An 18,939-nucleotide genomic window follows, 5' to 3' on the forward strand; every position below is an offset into this window, starting at 1 on the left:
ACACTAACTTGAACGTCAGAGTGTTTTTCGCAAGATTCAAATGGACTGAATGGTACAAGAAGATTCAAGGACATATTATGGCCTAAGATTGGAGTCAGAATACCATATGCAATTTTAAACATATGCAATTTGAATTACTTCATATCAACAAAACATTTACAACTTCGAAAAAAAAAACTACTAATAATTCAAATATACCGTATTTTAATTTTTATTTAAGTAATAACTTTTTTTTAATCTACTATTATGCAGATACAGAATAATGTTCACAACATTTTACTTTATGTTTCATCTAAAAAGTGTTATTATCCATTCAGTTTCTTTATTTAATAGAATACTTGCCTTAAAAGGTCGATTTTGAATCCACATGATTTGATTTCAGATATTTGTCACATAATAACAACAGCTGTATAAGAGAGAGAAATCATAAACACATTTCAACAAACAGATTCATAACACAAACAATGTCACCAACCATTTCTCATGTGTTATTACCTCTTATTCTTGGGATTGTGTTGGCTGAACCAACTCAAGCAATCAAACAGGCAAACTCTGTCTCAAAACCCCACTTACATTATTCACTAATTTCTGATACTGCTAATAGCATTAGTTTTTCTGTGACTGCGCACAACTAATTATACTTTTTAATGTTTCATAAATTTGAAGTAATTAATATAATATATCTTGTTTTTTCAGTCGTATATTGTATACTTAGGATCACATTCTTTTGGTCCAAATCCTTCTTTGGTTGATCTTGAATCTGTCACAGACTCTCACCATGATTTTCTTGGACCTTACGTGGGAAGGTATAGATTTTATCTCTACTCTATGAAATACTTGTAGAAAAAACCAATAGATTGATTACATGTTTCTTTTATTTTTGAAAGCATCGAAAAGGCCAAGGAAGCAATCTTTTATTCTTATAATAGATATATCAATGGGTTTGCTGCAGTACTTGAGGAAGATGAAGCAGCAAATATTGCAAGTATATATACATTTATTCTGCAAAATGTATACTGTGTATTATTTGAGAAACTGTTATTTTGATGTTGTCTAACTGTTGTTTGTGATTGATGCATGTAGAGCATCCCAGTGTCGTATCAGTTTTCTTAAACAAAAAACGAAAGTTACACACAACGCATTCATGGAATTTTCTTGGGTTAGAGAGAAATGGTGGATATCCTGAGACCTCAGCATGGCGAAAGACATTGGGTGAAGATGTGATCATTGGAAACCTTGACACAGGTAGCTGAAATGAACCATGAATTTCCTTTACATTGTTTTCAATTGCCTTATACAATTTTCTTTTTAGCCTTTCCATATAAATTATTTTCTTTAATTAATACAGGCTAATGATTTCAGAAATGAATGTATGGCATTTACACGTTTTAATTGAATGTAATTATTTTAAAATTTAATTATAATAATGTAATATTTAAACCTATTTAATACTTATTTAGTGTAACGTTGTGATTGTATTAAAATCTTTAACTGCTCTAATATTTATTTGTATTTTAATTATCCTAATATTTATTTTTTAAAATTTCGTTTGGTTGTGCTCGTTACATTTTTTTGATACGTAATATTTTTTTTTTATGATAAGTTAACGGTTAAAATTAAAATAATTTATTTTGCTCTTGATACTCATGCAGTATAATAAGCTCTTAAACGTAATATCTAGTTCCTGAACAAGCATAAAATGAATTCGACCTAAATCAGTTTGACATGGACCGAGTGGATTAGGATTCACTTGAACTTATATGAATTCGGACTAACTCAACCTTAACCTATTTTAACTCAACCTAGGCCTTACCAACTTAACCCAATTTAGTCTCACCTTAATTAAACTTGATATGGATATGTCTTAACTTAACTTTACATGAACCAGATTTGAGTTAGCTTAAATTAGGCCTATGTTGATTCGACCTAAAGTGAGTCTATGCCAATTTGATTTTGAATGGACTTCAGATTATTCAACTTGGGTTAGATCCAAAAACTGGGACCTATGATTGGTTGCCTCTATTTGACCTAACTCAATTTAATCCAATGTACTTTAACTTCTCTTATTCCTTATTGACTTGGCTCAACTTAGCTTGGTGTAGACTGGCCTCAAGTTGATCTAACATGGGTAAACCCTAATTCATCCTAATGTGGCTCCAATCCAACTTAAATTGACCTAAACTCTAAACAATTTTACATGACCCAAGCTTGACCCTACCTAGTATAGATCCATCCTAGCCAATTTTATATGATTTTTATCCCAAATCAACTTAACTTGTGTTTGATTAAGCTAAGACTGAACTAGGTGTAACATAGTCCAACTTGGATTAGACTTTACCTAACTTGAGTTGGGTCCATTTCAACCTAGCCAATCTTTGGTCTAGCTAAGCCTAGTTTAATGTGAGTTTAGTCTAGCTTAACTTGACTTTGGTGCAATTGGTCCAATTCAATTCAATTTTATATGACTTTGATTCAACTTAATTGAACTTTGCATGAGCCAGGCCTGACTTGTGTTATTTGAATTTTAATATGACATTTCATAATATGAATTGACTTAGATTTTCCTTAATATTCAAAATCAAAAAAATATTCAATCCAATCTACATCCAATTAAATGGATTAAATTCATTAAAACTAACTTAAAATAATATGAATTTAGATAATTATGTATTGAATATGAAAATTTTGATGTTATTCACACGCTTATCCTAAATTTATTTTTTTAAATTTCGTTTGGGCGGTGTTTATTTTCCCTCTGCTCATTGCATTTATTCAATACCTTTTTTTATGACAAGTTAACTGTTAAAACTAAAATAATTTGTTTTGCTCTTGGTACTCCTGCAATACGATAAGCTCTTGACGTTCTTGCTTCTAATACTAGCTTATTTTAATCAATTTTCGTACCAATGTCAAAACTTTTGTGATACAGGTGTTTGGCCCGAATCCAAGAGCTTTAGTGATGAAGGGTTAGGACCCATCCCAAAACGGTGGCGTGGAATATGTCAAACGCATAAAAAAGCTAAAGATAAATTTCAATGCAACAGGTTGATTCTTTTTACTCTACCTACTTTCTCCAAACAAATAATACATCAACATCCCTTGGGGTGATGAATCATAAACACGTGTTTGGTGGCAAGACATCATTTGCAATACATCGTGAGGAGATTCATTTGTTTAACTATGTTTGGTATTTTCATCAATGTCACTTTTTTCACTATAGGAAGCTTATTGGAGCAAGATATTTTTACAAAGGCTATGAGGCAAATTTTCAGATAAAACTGAATGAGTCATTGCTTAGTGCACGTGACAATGAAGGCCATGGTTCACATACTTTGTCAACAGCTGGTGGTAGCTTTGTTCCTGGAGCTAGTGTTTTTGGCATTGGAAATGGAACAGCAAGTGGTGGATCACCAAAAGCTCGAGTTGCGGCATATAAGGTGTGCTGGCCAAATCCTATCCCGTTCGGTGGTGGATGTTTTGATGCAGACATTATGGCTGCTTTTGAGGCAGCCATAAGTGACGGGGTTGATGTGCTTTCAATGTCTTTGGGATCGGAGGCCCATGATTATTTCGAAGACGGTATTGCCATAGGATCCTTCCATGCAGTTGCCAATGGCATAGTAGTAGTGGCTTCTGCAGGAAATTCAGGACCTCTTCCTGAATCTGTATCCAACATTGGACCATGGATGCTCACAGTCGCTGCAAGCACAATTGATAGAGACTTCGCTAGTTATGTTACACTTGGTGACAAGAAAATCATCAAGGTATATTTTTTCTAGAACCTTGACTTTCTTCTTATAGGAAAACATGTCACTTTAGTTTTTGCCTTTTTTCTTTTTCAAGCCAACATTTCCAATATCAAGTACAATCAGAAATCTATGTTACAACCCTGAAGAGGGTCATGTGGCATGGGGTATCTAACCTACCCTCTTGTCTTTCTGTTGTTTTTAGGGAGGTAGCCTTTCAGAGTATGGATTATCATCTGATAAGGCGTACCCATTGATTAGTTCTGCTGATGCCAAATATTTCAATGGTTCTATTTCGGAAGCGTAAGAATCCTCATACCAACTTGACCTTCTGAATTACCTTATCATTGGGGATGTTCTCTTGTAATTCAGTCCACTGTTGCAGACTCAATTGCCAGGATGGAAGTCTTGATCCTGAGAAGGTGAAGGGGAAAATATTGGTCTGTTTTGGTGATATATTAGAGAGTAATGGGGAAGCTATTAGGGTAGGCGCCGTTGGATTGCTTTTGCTTAATGAAAGGAATGCAGGGAATGAAGTTTTACCCCAACCCTACTTGCTTCCTGCTGCTAATGTTGGCTTTGAGGATGGCAATTACATTTACAATTACATCCGCAGCACCAAGTAACTTCCTTCCTCACGCCTCAGTTTTTGTGAGCTTTGATTTCCAGCTTGGACCTTTTCTTAATTAACATTTTATATTATCAGGTCTCCTACAGCTTATATTTCCAGAGTGATAACAGAATTGGGTGTGAAGCCAGCTCCAAATGTGGCTTTATTTTCATCTAGGGGCCCCAATCCTATTGATCCGGCAATCCTCAAGGTTCAGTTGTTTGATTTGATGACTTAAATATAAAGTGATCGTATAACTGTAATTTTTGCTTTCTGTTTCAGCCTGATATCACTGCACCAGGATTCAACATCATAGCTGCTTATACTGAAGCCGTATCTGCTACAGGTCTAGAATCTGACACACGAATAACTCCTTTCTTTTCCATGACTGGCACTTCAATGTCATGTCCTCATGTTGCTGGCCTAGCTGGGCTGCTCAAAGCCCTTCATCCTGATTGGAGCCCAGCTGCTATAAAGTCAGCAATCATGACCTCAGGTAAAACTATTTATACAAAGGCCTTACATTTTACACGCGTGGAGAATTTTACATTCATATTGTTGCACACTCTAATTATAACATTTCATGCATTTTGCAGCCACTTCAACAGATAACTCTAGAAAGCCTATCCAGGACTCGTCATTGAACGAGGCAACTCCATTTGACTATGGTGCAGGGCATATTAAACCTAACAGTGCTGTGGACCCTGGACTTGTGTATGACCTGAATATTACTGATTTTTTGAACTATTTGTGTGGTCGTGGCTACAACAGTTCCCAGCTTAAGATGTTCAACCACAAGCCTTACACTTGTCCAGAGTCGGTCAGTTTAGCAGATTTCAATTATCCAGCAATCACAATTTCTGAGTTTGGCCCTGGAAATTCTGTGAATGTCTCTCGAACTGTCACTAATGTTGGGTCCGGAAGAAGCACTTATATGGTACGCATAAAAGCGCCACCACATGTTGAAGTTTCGGTGGAGCCTAGGAAACTGAGGTTCAAGAAAAAGGGTGAAAAGAAGGAGTTCAGAGTGGCATTGACCTTGAAGAAAACTGAAAGCACCACTGATTTCGGATTCGGATGGTTGACGTGGACCGATAAGAAACACCATGTTAGGAGTCCCATTGCAGTTAACATGACACAAGTGAGATGAGATTTATGTTGCTGCTGCATTTACCCTTCCAGTATTTGGAGGGATCCTTTCATCCATTGTTTTCTTATCTCTGAAATAAAGGTTCTGTTCAATTGCAAAACTTATTCAAGCAGAAAAGTGGTTGTTTTATGTGTTTGTCCCCTTTAATTTTAAAGCATTTTTTTTATGGGCATACATAAAAAAAAATAAAAAGGTAAGAAAGATGTGGAGCTGAGTAAGAGATGGCTCCTGATAAAACAATCTGAAGGGAATTGAGGTAATCAGTTTTCTTTCCTCGCCAAACATGCTGAACCTTGAAATATGTTAAAATAAGATAATAACTCGAAGTATAAAAAAAATATTTTTAATAAACCCTTAAAGATTATAAAAACCATTTTCATAAAATAAACTAATCCCAACATTACTAAATATAATTGTACATATTTGCTATGAAACAAATCCTCAAATACATTAAGAATGTATTTTTTTTTCTTTCAACCCACCGATCAAAGGAAGTGAATGAGTTGTAGCATCTGAATTATGGTTCATTCCGCTGAAACAGTCTATTCACGGGGTTTGTTGGATAAGGTCTAACGATATGATTGGATTGTCAGTTCCCAGATAAATGAAGGTGAAAATAACTTCAGAAAAAAAGGCGAGGAAAGTATTATAAGATTGCAGAGAGTGTGAGAAATCGTTCATCATATCTCATTGATACATACACATTATACTTAGCCCAAAAATAATAGGAAACGAAATGGAATAGAAAAAGATATGACGATAGAGAAGGAAGAGAGGGCTATACGGCGAGTGTGATATCACTCAACTCAAGCTGAGCAGCAATGTCCTCAAGCTGCTTCCTGACGCTCATGTCAATCAACTTGGAGCCAGAATTGCCGTACCTCACAGTGAAACCGGCCACCAAACCAGGGTCAAGGAGGGTCTTGATCCTGACGTTTTTGGCCCCAGTAAGCTTCTGAACCTGCTTCGCGATTTGCGCCAGGTGCTGGGACTCCAACTTCACCACCGAAGTCACCACCGCCAGCTCCGTCTCGGTCAACTTGTTATACACCAATTCGAACTCCCTCGCTATCTCGTTAATTAGATCGATCCTCTGCGCGTCCACCAGGATGTAGAGGAAGTTTCTGGTGTGCGGTTGGAACCCCGAGGACTCGGCGATTTCGTCCACCAGCTGCCGCTTCTTCTTCACGTCCAGCGTGGGGTCCGCGAAGAAGTCCGACACCGTCGGGTCCGAGAACAGCTCGCTGACTTTCTCGATGTCGGCGGCGGTGACGTCCAGCGTGTTGTTGGCGCTCGCCACGTCAGCCAGGGCCGAGGCGTAGCTGGAGGACACCGTGGCCGACATTCTGGCGCCCGCGGCGCCGTTGGAGCGGCGGGTAGCGGCGGCGAGCTTGAGCTTGAGAGCGGAGAAGGTGGAGCGGGGGAAGGAGACGGTGAGCGTGGGTTTCTGGGCAAGGGACTTTCCGGGTATTAGGACGTGTTTGGATTGGAGGGAAGCGGTGGGATGATGCAAGGACGCCATTTTTGCGGTGAGTGAGGAATGAGTGTGATTGTGTTGTGATATCTCTCTTTTTCTTTCGTTTTTGTTTTTTGTTTTTGTGATGGTGTGGAGCAAGAGGAGGGCCTCTTGGAGGATTGAGAGGATCACTGTGGCCTCTTATCTCCGGGATAAGATAATCAACTTTTGACACGTGGACGCCTCTGTGTGGAAGAAGGACCTTTTTCGTCTCTGATTTGGATTTTTAATTTTTAATTTTTTGACAAAATAATATTCGAACCAGAAATATAAACACAAAGGCCACCACTGGATGAAGTTTATCACCGTATCTTGTTTTGATTAAGTGTCGTTTTAGCTAATCTCCATTTCAGATTTGCAGCATCTCAGTTTTTTTTTTCTTCAGGTATTAAATGAGTTCTATTGAAGGATTACTAACATCATTTATTCACAGAACAAAAAATAAATAAATTTTAATATTTAACAAATTGCAACAACATATGATCCTGTAAGTCATTGACAATAATATTAGCCAGTGACAATGGATGAGATCGAGCATGCATAATGCTTATTTGTTACTTGATCCACATAAAAGAAAATCATATTCATTAACCGTTTAGCTAGTTGTTGGATATCCATAAAAAAATTTTACAAGCTTTAGACAAATTTAGTCCATCATTTTTAGAACCGTAAATTTAATGATTTTAATTATTTTGTTAAGTTTATTTAAAATTTTAAATGTTTTTTTCAATTAATATTGAAAAAAATATATATCAAATAAAATAAAAAGCTCAAATGATTAAAAGTTAAATTCACATATTTTTAAAATTAATAGTCTAAATTGAATTAAAGTTTCGAAAATAAACTAATTATAATTTTCATTTAAAGTTAAGACATTAAAAACATTTACAATAATATAATTTTTTATTTATATTTTCTGAAATATCTTGATTGGGTGTTTTCTTAAATATTACTAAAAAAATAAATCTCTGGATAAAACTTAAACAACAATTTAAATTTTAAAAGTATAATTTATTTTTTTAACGAGTATAAGTATTGATGGAGAAATCCGGGTACTAAATTACCTAGTATCCCGGATACCTATTATCTACATGTACCTATTACTTGATGGTAATAATTATTCGCAAAGAAACGAATTTTATAAGCAAATATACAAATATTTTTTCCATCTGTACTTGTAACGTTTGTAATAAAAAACACTCACGGTCAACCCAACTAAAACTAGTATACAAAAAATCATTTTATTCCATTCATTCACAATATTTTTTTCAATCATAAGAAGATTCACAACTTTAATTAGTTTATCTAAGTTAATATTTAGTTGTTTTTTAAAAAAAACACTTGTTTGTAATTCAAATATGCTATTAACAATAGGATTTGCAAACTTTTTTTTTTCTTGATTAGATTTCCATATGGTAATGTTATCTTTTAGGTTGTGACTTATTAACCGATGTTAATTGAATTAAATTTATCTGGACTATATCATGACTTTGTTCATCATTTTCTCAATTTAACATTTCAACAACGTTAGGATGTTAATGTTTCATTTATCAGTAACACTCTTTTCCAAAAAAAAAATATATCAAAAAGTAAGATTGATGTTACTTATAATTTTTGTACTGGTGTAACTATACTTATAAAAATGAACATTTTTAAATTTTCATAAATAAAAATTAGATAAATAATTGATTAGGAGAAAATATAAACACTAACATTTATGTATTTGTTCTGCCTGAGGTAAAATTTCAAACGATTAGAACATTCAATTTTCTTTTTTAATTTCTGATGGCCTATTTTATCATTTGCTTTCATACTCCTAAATTTCTATTTCTTTACTCTTCGAAAAAACTTCCACTTATTACACTATTTTAGTGTCTCTCTTTTATTGTCAACATCTTAGTATCTTATGTATAACTGTCTTCATGAGTATCAATCAAGTTGGCATTTTATATATCATGTCCTTATTTAACTCAACCAGTAATAAGTCTAACACCATACAACCCAATTATTGACTCAATCGGTGCTGAGCTTAACATCACACAACTCCCTTAGCCTTAGTTTCATGAAGCGTGAGACTAGTAGTGTTTTTGGAGACCAAAATCTTTTTTATTAAACTTAAACGTTCCACTTTTATCCTTGGGAGAATAGTACTTTGTTAGAAAAATATAGGTATTTGAGAGACTCTTTGCTTAACCAAACTAACATCGAAATTAGGGAGACTTGTATTATTTTGTAGTCTTTTTGAGTTAGGTTATTGTCTACTCTCAACCGAGTTGAAATTCTAGAATCGTAGTATTATTTTACTCAAGTTACGGCCTACTCCAAGCTAAGCCAGAATTGTAGAATTGTAATATTTTTTTGTCAACTTACAATCTGTTTCCAACGAAGCTAGAATTGTAGTATTTTTTAGTTAGGTTACAGTCTACTCCTAACTAAGCTAGAATTGTAGAATCATAGTATTTTATTGTATAATCGTAGTATTTTTTTAGTCAGGTTACAACATACTTCCAACCGAGTTGAAATTGTAGAATCATAGTACTTTTTAATCAAGTTACGACATGCTCCTAACCAGAATGGAATTGTAAAATCATAGTACTTTTTTAGTCATGTTACAACCTGTTCCCAATTGAGATACAATTGTAGAATCATAGTATTTTTAATAAGGTTACAACTTGCTCCCAATCGAGTTGAAATTGTAGAATGGTGGTATTTTTTAGTCAGGTTATGGCCTGCTCCTAGTTGAGTTCGAATTATAGGATTGTAGTATTTTGTAGTCAAGTTATGACCAGCTGAGCTAAAATTGTAGAATTATAGTATTTTTTACGACATGCTTCCAACCAAATTGGAATTGTAGAAACGTAGTATTTTTTAGTTAGGTTACGACCAACTCTCAACCAAATTGGAATTGTGGAATCATAGTATTTTTAGTGAGGTTAGGGTATGCTTCCAACCAAGCTGAAATTGTAGAATCATGATATTATTTAATCATATTTAAATGCTAAATGTTAAGATAAGATCGTCTAGAGATACAAAACGGTCTAGTAAATCATGTTTTGAAGTTTAACAAATAATACTTAACAAAATATTCTTTATAGAATGTAGCGTCTAATGATTGTATGTGTTAAAGAATAATATTGAATGAAATAAGTGTTTATCAAATATAATTGTTTATCCAAAGTATTGAACGAGATAAACATTTAAAATGAATGTAGTGTTTTAAGTAAATTGTGTCCAATTAGCAAACAACATCTAACATAATGAAAACATTCAAGTGAACGTTGAGCTAAAAGTTTATGCTTAAGATTTAATATCCAAACGTGTTAAGCCACTAAGCGTTTGACATAACAAATCATTTGTAAAATGCTAAACGCTATCAAATGATATATGAATATCTGATATCTCAAACGCGTCTAATGCATTGACACAAAAAATGCTAAACGCTATAGAACTCTTAATAGAGTGTCTAAACATTTAATGTTTGAACAAAAGATATAGCGCATGAACAAATGATAAAACGTCTAAACATTAACTCTGCTAAACGATGTACAGTAGCTTAGCCAATTGTATGAAACAAATGTTTAATATTATATCATACACGCAATGTGCTTTATGATCATTGTTTCGGATGTGTAGGGCTGTGTCGTCTGATATCTCCACGTTCACCTCCACTCGTCCTTCGTATATCCGGTCCTCCTTACTCGTTCCTCAATTTTCTTCTTCAATCCGCGGGTGGGAGACCTGCGAAAGATTCTCCGATGCCAAAGTCAGTTGAGAGCAATGGCGTTTTTCTATCGAACAGTAATAAATGTGCAGTAAATGCTACCTGTCTACCACTCACCCTGGATCTGTATTTATAGTTTTCGCTATGGGCTTGGGATTAGTGAAAAATTAATCACGGCCCAAATTCAGCCCAATAGCTTTTAACCTCAACTTACCTTAAACCTGACTAATTAGCGGTATGGCCGGCCGGTCTCCTTAGTTCGACTCTTGGATCGGCCGACCCTTATGGGTGTCATGTGTAACACGGCGTGTCCGGCCTCCATAGTGTGGCCGACCTTCATAGTGTGGCCGGATGATGAGGTAAATCTTGCAATCCCGGATGTATGGGCGTCCGGTTCGATGCCTCTATCCTTCGATGGCAACAAAACCGCGTGTTCGGTTGTGTAGACGTCCGGTCCCTACTTGGCGTCCGGTGCGTCCGGTTTGATGCCTCTATCCTTCAATGGCAACAAAATCGCGCGTTCGGTTGTGTAGACGTCCGGTCCTTACTTGGCGTTCGGTGCGTCCGGTTTGATGCCTCTATCCTTCGATGGCAGCAAAACCGTGTGCTCGGTTGTGTAGATGTCTGGTCCCTACTGGTACAATCATCCTCTAGACCTTTTGTTCCTTTAGCCTAGGCTAGCTTGGCTTGAAATTTGGCTTGGTCGACTCCACTCCACCTTCAACCCAGACCGACTTTGTTCAACTTTCGACTTAGGCTTGTTGTGCTCAATTCTTCGACTCGGGTCAGCTTAGCTTGATCTTTCAGCCCAAGCTAACTCCCAAGGCTAACTTGGCTCAACCTTCGGCCTGTCTGACTCATGACAACCTTTCACCTAGACCAACTTGTCTCAATTCTTTGGTCTGGAAAACTCAAACTCTATCAATCTTGACTTGACCTAGACGCAACCCGTCTTGGACCTAACTTGAACGACCTAGTTAACTTAGACCAACGATTCGCACACACTAACCATGTTGGTCCTGGCCCATTGCGCTTTAGTTGCAAATATGCCCTTACCTTTTCTATGTGGTCGTTTTACTCCTATAGGCCTTTTTGGTTTGATTCATGTAGGTCAAGTTCAAACATTGTAAACTAGGCTAAATTGACAACATTACACTTCTAAAAAGAAAGAAAATCACAAAACATATTACTACATCTCCTTTGTAGATCTTCATATGCCATAAGTAACATTTCTTCTCCCTCGTCAAGGTTGGTGTGTTCTATATAGTTTGCATATGAGATCAGCATTCAACAATGGAATTATTAAACGCTCTTCCTCTGCCCCTGCCTTTATCACGTCCTCTACCTCTGGTGTTGAATTGTTCCTCAGTACGTAAAGAAGAAAATCCTATGTAACCTTTAATGTTTGTTTAGTTACGTCGTGTGGTTTTATCTTTTATTCATGAATAAGCAACGAACTTTGTAACTCGTCTATTATCATCTCATTGATATCTTTAGATTCCTCAATTGAGCACACAATATAGTTGTACTTGTGAAAGAATGCGCGTACAATCTTTTCAACGATTTGTCCATCTTCCATGACCTCGCCTTCTCTTATCGTATAATTGGCAATTATCATCACCCTAGAAATATAATCATTCACGCATTCACCACTTTTTGCATTTCAAGAAGTTCAAACTCCCTCCTAAGCCTTTGAAGTTGAACTCGTTGAACTCATGTATAGCCCTCATATTTCTGCTTCACTGAATCCCAAAGTACTTTCGATGTTGCTTTGTCGGTGATTGTCTTTAGAATATTTTTGTAATTCTTTGCTTTCAAGTCCTTTAGCTTTTGCTCCTCTAGTGAGTGTCTCCAATAGTTTAGGCTCTTCATAGCCTTGCTCCACCAAGTTTTCCATTAGCATGGACCAGTAATCATAATCAACATCAAACCTAGGAATGCTAAGAAAGTTGTTGTCAAGCATGATGTTTTGTTTTCTGAATATCAGGCCCGTGTATGGGCTGTGGTACCAGTGTTTAGTTCTGATATATGTATGTGTGAAGAATAACTATTAAGCTTGATTTATCCAATGAAATAAATGGCATTAGCCGTTACAGAGAAACAAAGCCCATGCATGTATCATGGCTAAAATCACGGAACTACTGTTCTTATAGGTCTTATTTGTAAAACAAAATCATGGTTTTTGCACCAAACTAGGCATATTTGCCTTTAATATTACCGAAATGGGCAAATTCAACCAAAATTACGAAAATGGGGAAGTCGTGGGGGCCCAAACGACTTCAATTGAAGAAGTTGTGTCCCCCCTGCACGACTTCACCCTGTTCATTTGACCAGGGTTGAAGTCGTGCACCCCAAAAACGACTTTAGGGTATGGTAATCGATTATCACATGTTGTAATCGATTACCATACCGTTTTTAATACAAAAATATAAAAAAAATTGAAAATCGTAGGGGGGCTTCACGACTTCAATAAGAGAAGTCGTGCACCCCCTACACAACTTTACTTTCTTTTAATTTTTAACTTTTATTAATTAAAATCATTTATAATTTCTAAAAAATATTTTTAAATGTATTTAAAATAATTAAAATTATATTTAATTAATAATTAAAGTTTTTCAATATTATTAAATAAATAAATTTTATACTTTTAATTATTTTTGTAATTAAATTATATTTTTTATAAAAGAATTTTAATTAAATAATTTATAACTATAATTATTATAATTATCTAATTAAAAATTCAAAAACATTTATATTTCATTATAATTTATTTTTTTTTAATTTTAATTATTATAGTATATTTTTTTACAAATTATAATTAATTAAGAATAATTTTTTTCATTATAAATTATTTATGCATTTTAATTTATGTAATTACAATAATAATAGTTATAAATTATTTAATTAAAATAATTTAAAAAAATGTGATTAATTTAATAACAAAAATAATTTTATTTATTTAATAATATTTAGAAACTTTAAATATTAATTATATATAATTTTTAATATTTTAAATACATTTAAATATATAATTTAAAAATTATAAATCATTTTAAATAAAAATAATAATAAAGTGAAAGTGTATGGGGGGAGCACGACTTCAAGAAGTCGTTAACTCCTCCACAATTTTAGTTATTTAGTCTTTTTTATTAATTTAATTAGTTTATATTTAATAATTTTATTAATTTAAATAGTTTATAATGAAAAAAATGATTATTAATTAATTATAATTTTGTAAAAAAATATACTATAATAATAAAAATTAAAAACAATAAATTATAATAAAATATATATTTTTTTTTAATTTTTAATTAGATAATTATAATAATTATAGTTATAAATTATTTAATTGAAATTCTTTTATAAAAAATTTAATTTAATTACAAAAATAATTAAGTATGAAATTTATTTATTTAATAATATTGACATTTTTTATTATTAATTAGTTATAATTTTAATTATTTTAAATACATTTAAAAATATTTTTTATAAATTATAAATGATTTTAATTAATAAAAGTTAAAAATTAAAAGAAAGTAAAGTTGTGTTGGAGGTGCACGATTTCTCTTATTGAAGTCGTGAATCCCCTACGATTTCAATTTTTTTTTATATTTTTTTATTAAAACGGTATGGTAATCGATTACAACATGTGATAATCGATTACCATACCCAGAAGTCGTTTTTGGGTGCACGACTTCAATACTGTACATATGAACAGTGTGAAGTCGTGCAGGGACACGACTTCTTCAATTGAAGTCGTTTTGTCCCCTCACGACTTCACTTTGGGTCAAAATTTATCTATTTTGATAATAAAGAAGGCATATTTGCCTAGTTTGGTGCAAAAACCCAAAATCATAAATAAAACGTCCAACACAATTTGCAGGAAGGACTGACGAACACTGCAAAGGATGTTTACGCCTCGTTTTAAATCTAACATTGATTGAAATAATTCACTAGATCTTCCTGAAGCGTGTAACCTTAAACAACTGATGAATATTATCAATGGTTGATACATTCTCTTCTAAGATTCCGGAGAGCTTCGATTGTTCAACAGAACCATTATTGCAAAGATAAAATACAAACACAAACTCAGAAACTATTCAAGACAACTACAATTGGACTCCTAACGCGGTTCTTGTGATTAGTCCATGTCAACGACCCATATACGAAATCAGTGGTGTTCTCAGTTTTGGACTTCAAGGTCAATGAAACTCGAAACTCTTTTTTCTCACCCTTTTCCTTGAACTTTAGTTCCGCAGGATCAACAGAAACTGCAACGTTTGGTGGCGCCTCAATGCGAACTCTATACACGCTTGGGGACCCAACATTTGTAACTGTTCGAGAAACTTTCACAGATTGTCCATACTCAATCCGAGGAATCGTGATTGTTGGGTAATTGAAATCTGCTAAACTGAAGGACTTCGGACAAGTGAAAGGCTTGCCGTAGAACAACATAATCTGGGAACTGTCGTAGCCACGACCACACAAATAGTTTAAATAATCAGTAGTATTTAGGTCATATATAAGTCCGGGGTATGCAGCACGATTAGGTCGAATGTGGCCTGCACCCAAGTCATATGGTGTTGTCTTCTCCAATGATGAAGCTCGGATAACCCTTCTAGAGTTATCTTTTGTAGTTGCTGTAAAATGCATGAAATTTTATAATTAGCGTGTGCGAAAAATTAAGCGAAAAAAATGTTATGCATGCATATATAATTTACCTGAGGTAATGATTGCTGACTTAATAGCAGCTGGGCTCCAATTAGGATGGAGGGCTTTGAGCAACCCAACAACACCAGCAACATGAGGACACGACATTGAGGTGCCAGACAATGCAATGTAAGGAGTTATTATTTGGTCAGGTTTTGTGGGATCTTGGCCTTCAGTATAAGCAGCAATGATGTTGATTCCTGGTGCAGTGATATCAGGCTGAAACACACAGCAAAAATTGCAGTCATACAATTATTTAATATTTAAATACTAAAGGTCGAGTTGATCATCAAGGAAAAATTGAACCTTGAGGATTGCTGGGTCGAGGAGATTGGGACCCCTTGATGAAAATGCAGCCATAACTGGAGCTGGCTTCGTACCCAGTTTTGTTCTCACTCTAGAAATAGAAGCTACGGGAAACCTGACGATGACATAAAATGGTATCTATATAAAAGGTCCTAACCATGAAACCAAAACTAGCAAAAAAAGTTGAAGTACGAGAAAGAGAATTACTTGGTACGGTTGATGTAACTATAAATGTATTTGCCAGTCTCAAAGCCAACATGTGTAGCAGGAAGCACATGGGGATCGGATATAATTTCATCACCTTCGCCCGCATTATTAGCCAGAATCATTCCAACAGCTCCTAAACTAGCAGCTACAACACCCTTCTCTACTCTACCATTTACGCCGCGAAGACACACCAATATCTTTCCCTTCACCTTCCTAGCATCAAGAGTCTCATTCGTGCAAAAAAAGCTGCAAGAATGGACTGTGTTACAAGAGAGAACAACACAAACATGAATATTTCTACAAGATGAAGTTGGCATCATGAGTATTTTTACGCGTTAACAGAATCTGATGCCGATTTAGTTAGTGCTTCAGCAGAGGTGATCAATGGGTACTTCTTGTTAGATGGTAAGCCAGACCTTGAAAGGCTAGCTCCCTAGCAATAACAAAACAAAAAGGAGGGTAGGTCAGTGGCTCATGATTTGGGTTTTCAATGCTGCCTTGAAAACGAAAAAGAACAAGACAAAAACAAGGTTGTATGTGTAAACAGCATACCTTGAAGATTTTCCCGTTACCAAGTATAACATTACTAACGAAGTCTCTGTCGATTGTGCTTGCTCCAACAGTGAGAGTCCACGGTTCAATGTTGGACACAGATCCAAGAATAGGTCCTGAATTTCCTCCAGAAGCCACCAATGTTATGCCGTGGGAAACTGCATGGAAGGACCCTATAGATATACCACTTTGATAAAACTCAGGTGGACTATCTGAACCCACAGACATGGTAATCACATCCACACCATCACTTATGGCAGCCTCAAAAGCAGCAAGAATATCTGCATCAGAACATCCCGGAGGCCAGCACGACTTGTAGGCTGCAACTCGAGCTTTTGGTGATCCACCACTTGCAGTTCCATTGCCAAACCCAAAAACATTAGCTCCAGGAACAGCGTTACCACCAGCTGTTGATAAAGTATGTGAACCATGACCATCGTGGTCGCGTGCACTAACTATCGACGTATTCAGTTTTTTACCAATAAATGCCTCATGGCCTTTGTAGAAGTATCTTGCTCCAATAAGCTTCCTACATATGTAAATCAGTTCAAATATTAAACACGATTAAAACTAAAGATGTTAGGGTACAAAATGAATGAACCTGTTGCATTTAAAATTATCCTCCGTTTGACAGATTCCACGCCATCTTTTTGGGATGGGTCCAAACCCTTCATCACCAAAACTCTTGGATTCAGGCCAAACACCTATCACACGTCACACAGCAACAGAAAATTGAAGATTGATTATGATTCATTAAAAATGTCAAAGCATTTAGTAACTTATCTCGATCTTTGTTTTTCCTTAATTTAACTGTTAAAGAGTTACTATTTAAAATAATTAAAATAAAAATTAACTGTAACTTGAAATTCATAATTGCTCTGACTGATAATTCCCTAATAGGGTAAAGCTTTTACAAAACATTTAAACTCCTGAAAACTGTAGTGTCCTTGTTTCAGGCATATTTTTTGTAATATTGTATTTATCATGACAGTTAAATTTAAATTAAAATCAGTACAGATTATATATTATAAATATATAATCTTTTTTTATGCAATAATATGTTTTCTTTTATTTTAATAATTTATAAATGTAACAAAAAAATAAAGTGTTTGATTAATTGTCATTTACCTGTATCGATATTTCCAATAATGACATCTTCACCCTTAGTCTTCCGCCATACTGACTGAGGTGGAAACGCACCATTTCTTTCTAACCCAAGGAAGTTCCAGGAGTGTGTTGTGTGCAATTTATGCCTTTTGTTTAAGAAAACTGATATGACACTGGGATGCTCTACATGCATCAATCACAAACAACAGTTAGACACCATCAAAATAACAGTTTCTCAAATAATACACAGTACACATTTTGCAGAATAAATGTATATACTTGCAATATTTGCTGCTTCATCTTCCTCAAGTACTGCAGCAAACCCATTGATATATCTATTATAAGAATAAAAGATTGCTTCCTTGGCCTTTTCGATGCTTTCAAAAAAAAAAGAAACATGTAATCAATCTATATTGGTTTTGTCGACAAGTATTTCATAGAGTTGGGATAAAATCTCTACCTTCCCAGGTAAGATCCAAGGAAATCATGGTGAGAGTCTGTGACAGATTCAAGATCAACCAAAGAAGGATTTGGACCAAAAGAATGTGATCCTAAGTATACAATATACGACTGAAAAAAAAAAACATGAATAACATAAAATTACGAATGTTATGGTAAAATAAAAAATGTGTTAATTAGGTAACCCTTTGTTTTACCATCACAAGAAGCTTAGAATCATTTTCAATGCTAAAAACTAGAAAATTGTTGAACAACAGAGCTTACCTGTCTGAGTGCTTGGATATGATCTTGCAGCAGAATGCAAAGAACAAGTGAAAATAAGACATGAGAAATGGATCGTGCCATTGGTGAGTAGTTTTGTTTTGCACAATAATCTAAGAGATATGCAAGGTTTTTATACTTACCCTTGCTTATATCACTATTATTATTATTTAAAACTTATCAAATCAAGTCAACCTTTTCTCCTTATTGAGCATTTCAAATTGAGCCAAACTATGCCCATAAATCATTTAATGTTTCTTAATACAAGGATTGTGTTTAATAATAAACTTAATGAATAATCAAATTCTTTAAAATAAAATTAATATAAGAAATTCTGCTTTTGGTAACAAATTAGACCAATATGGCATATCTGATAATATACCAACAATAAAATACATCAGTAAAGTATTTAACTTTCATTATTCTATATCCAGTTAATAATAGTAGTAGTAAAATACAATGATATAGGTAAGTACTCCACAATGCATCGACATTAGTTTTTATTTCATGGAATGTTTTAAATAAATAATTATCATTTTCCTTATGTTTCATATCTTTTTTTAATCATTATATTTATATATTTGACTTTTTGTA

At 34.4% G+C, this 18,939-nt stretch overlaps 3 protein-coding genes across 3 annotated transcripts; 1 reads left to right on the plus strand and 2 right to left on the minus strand.

Moving 5' to 3' along the window:
- The first annotated feature begins 464 nt into the window (after nucleotides 1–464).
- LOC124835064 (subtilisin-like protease SBT5.4) lies at nucleotides 465–5,623 on the plus strand. Its single transcript, XM_088109080.1, has 11 exons — nucleotides 465–545; nucleotides 697–806; nucleotides 888–985; nucleotides 1,084–1,245; nucleotides 2,930–3,044; nucleotides 3,221–3,764; nucleotides 3,952–4,049; nucleotides 4,132–4,368; nucleotides 4,453–4,567; nucleotides 4,639–4,852; nucleotides 4,953–5,623. The coding sequence occupies exons 1-11, from the start codon at nucleotides 465–467 to the stop codon at nucleotides 5,504–5,506; spliced, it is 2,328 nt and encodes a 775-aa protein (XP_087965206.1). The 3' UTR covers nucleotides 5,507–5,623.
- A 504-nt stretch (nucleotides 5,624–6,127) lies between these two features.
- On the minus strand, nucleotides 6,128–7,125 carry ATPD (F-type H+-transporting ATPase subunit delta). Its single transcript, XM_047309934.2, has one exon. It carries the CDS (start codon nucleotides 7,026–7,028, stop codon nucleotides 6,285–6,287), a length of 744 nt encoding a protein of 247 aa, XP_047165890.1. The 5' UTR covers nucleotides 7,029–7,125; the 3' UTR covers nucleotides 6,128–6,284.
- Nucleotides 7,126–14,716: 7,591 nt separating this feature from the next.
- On the minus strand, nucleotides 14,717–18,442 carry LOC124835069 (subtilisin-like protease SBT5.4). Its single transcript, XM_088115166.1, has 11 exons — nucleotides 18,349–18,442; nucleotides 18,086–18,195; nucleotides 17,905–18,002; nucleotides 17,647–17,808; nucleotides 17,120–17,222; nucleotides 16,519–17,047; nucleotides 16,299–16,399; nucleotides 15,967–16,212; nucleotides 15,760–15,874; nucleotides 15,465–15,672; nucleotides 14,717–15,383 (listed from the first exon to the last, which is right to left on the minus strand). The coding sequence occupies exons 1-11, from the start codon at nucleotides 18,427–18,429 to the stop codon at nucleotides 14,833–14,835; spliced, it is 2,304 nt and encodes a 767-aa protein (XP_087971292.1). The 5' UTR covers nucleotides 18,430–18,442; the 3' UTR covers nucleotides 14,717–14,832.
- Between the last annotated feature and the right edge of the window lie 497 nt (nucleotides 18,443–18,939).

The sequence above is a fragment of the Vigna umbellata genome, chromosome 1 (assembly GCF_029865625.1).
Source record: "Vigna umbellata cultivar VRB3 chromosome 1, Vumbellata_1.0, whole genome shotgun sequence".
Lineage (NCBI taxonomy): Eukaryota > Viridiplantae > Streptophyta > Magnoliopsida > Fabales > Fabaceae > Vigna > Vigna umbellata.

What these genes read in the sequence shown, in the direction of transcription:
- LOC124835064 (XM_088109080.1), top strand. Translation starts at nt 465, where the DNA reads ATGTCACCAACCATTTCTCATGTGTTATTACCTCTTATTCTTGGGATT. An exon ending in TTGATCCGGCAATCCTCAAG is followed by an intron (nt 4,568 to 4,638) that starts GTTCAGTTGTTT and finishes TTTCTGTTTCAG; the next exon opens with CCTGATATCACTGCACCAGG. An exon ending in GTCAGCAATCATGACCTCAG is followed by an intron (nt 4,853 to 4,952) that starts GTAAAACTATTT and finishes TGCATTTTGCAG; the next exon opens with CCACTTCAACAGATAACTCT.
- ATPD (XM_047309934.2), bottom strand. Translation starts at nt 7,028, where the DNA reads ATGGCGTCCTTGCATCATCCCACCGCTTCCCTCCAATCCAAACACGTC.
- LOC124835069 (XM_088115166.1), bottom strand. Translation starts at nt 18,429, where the DNA reads ATGGCACGATCCATTTCTCATGTCTTATTTTCACTTGTTCTTTGCATT. An exon ending in GATAATTTTAAATGCAACAG is followed by an intron (nt 17,048 to 17,119) that starts GTTCATTCATTT and finishes TTACATATGTAG; the next exon opens with GAAGCTTATTGGAGCAAGAT. An exon ending in AGTTACATCAACCGTACCAA is followed by an intron (nt 15,875 to 15,966) that starts GTAATTCTCTTT and finishes TGTCATCGTCAG; the next exon opens with GTTTCCCGTAGCTTCTATTT.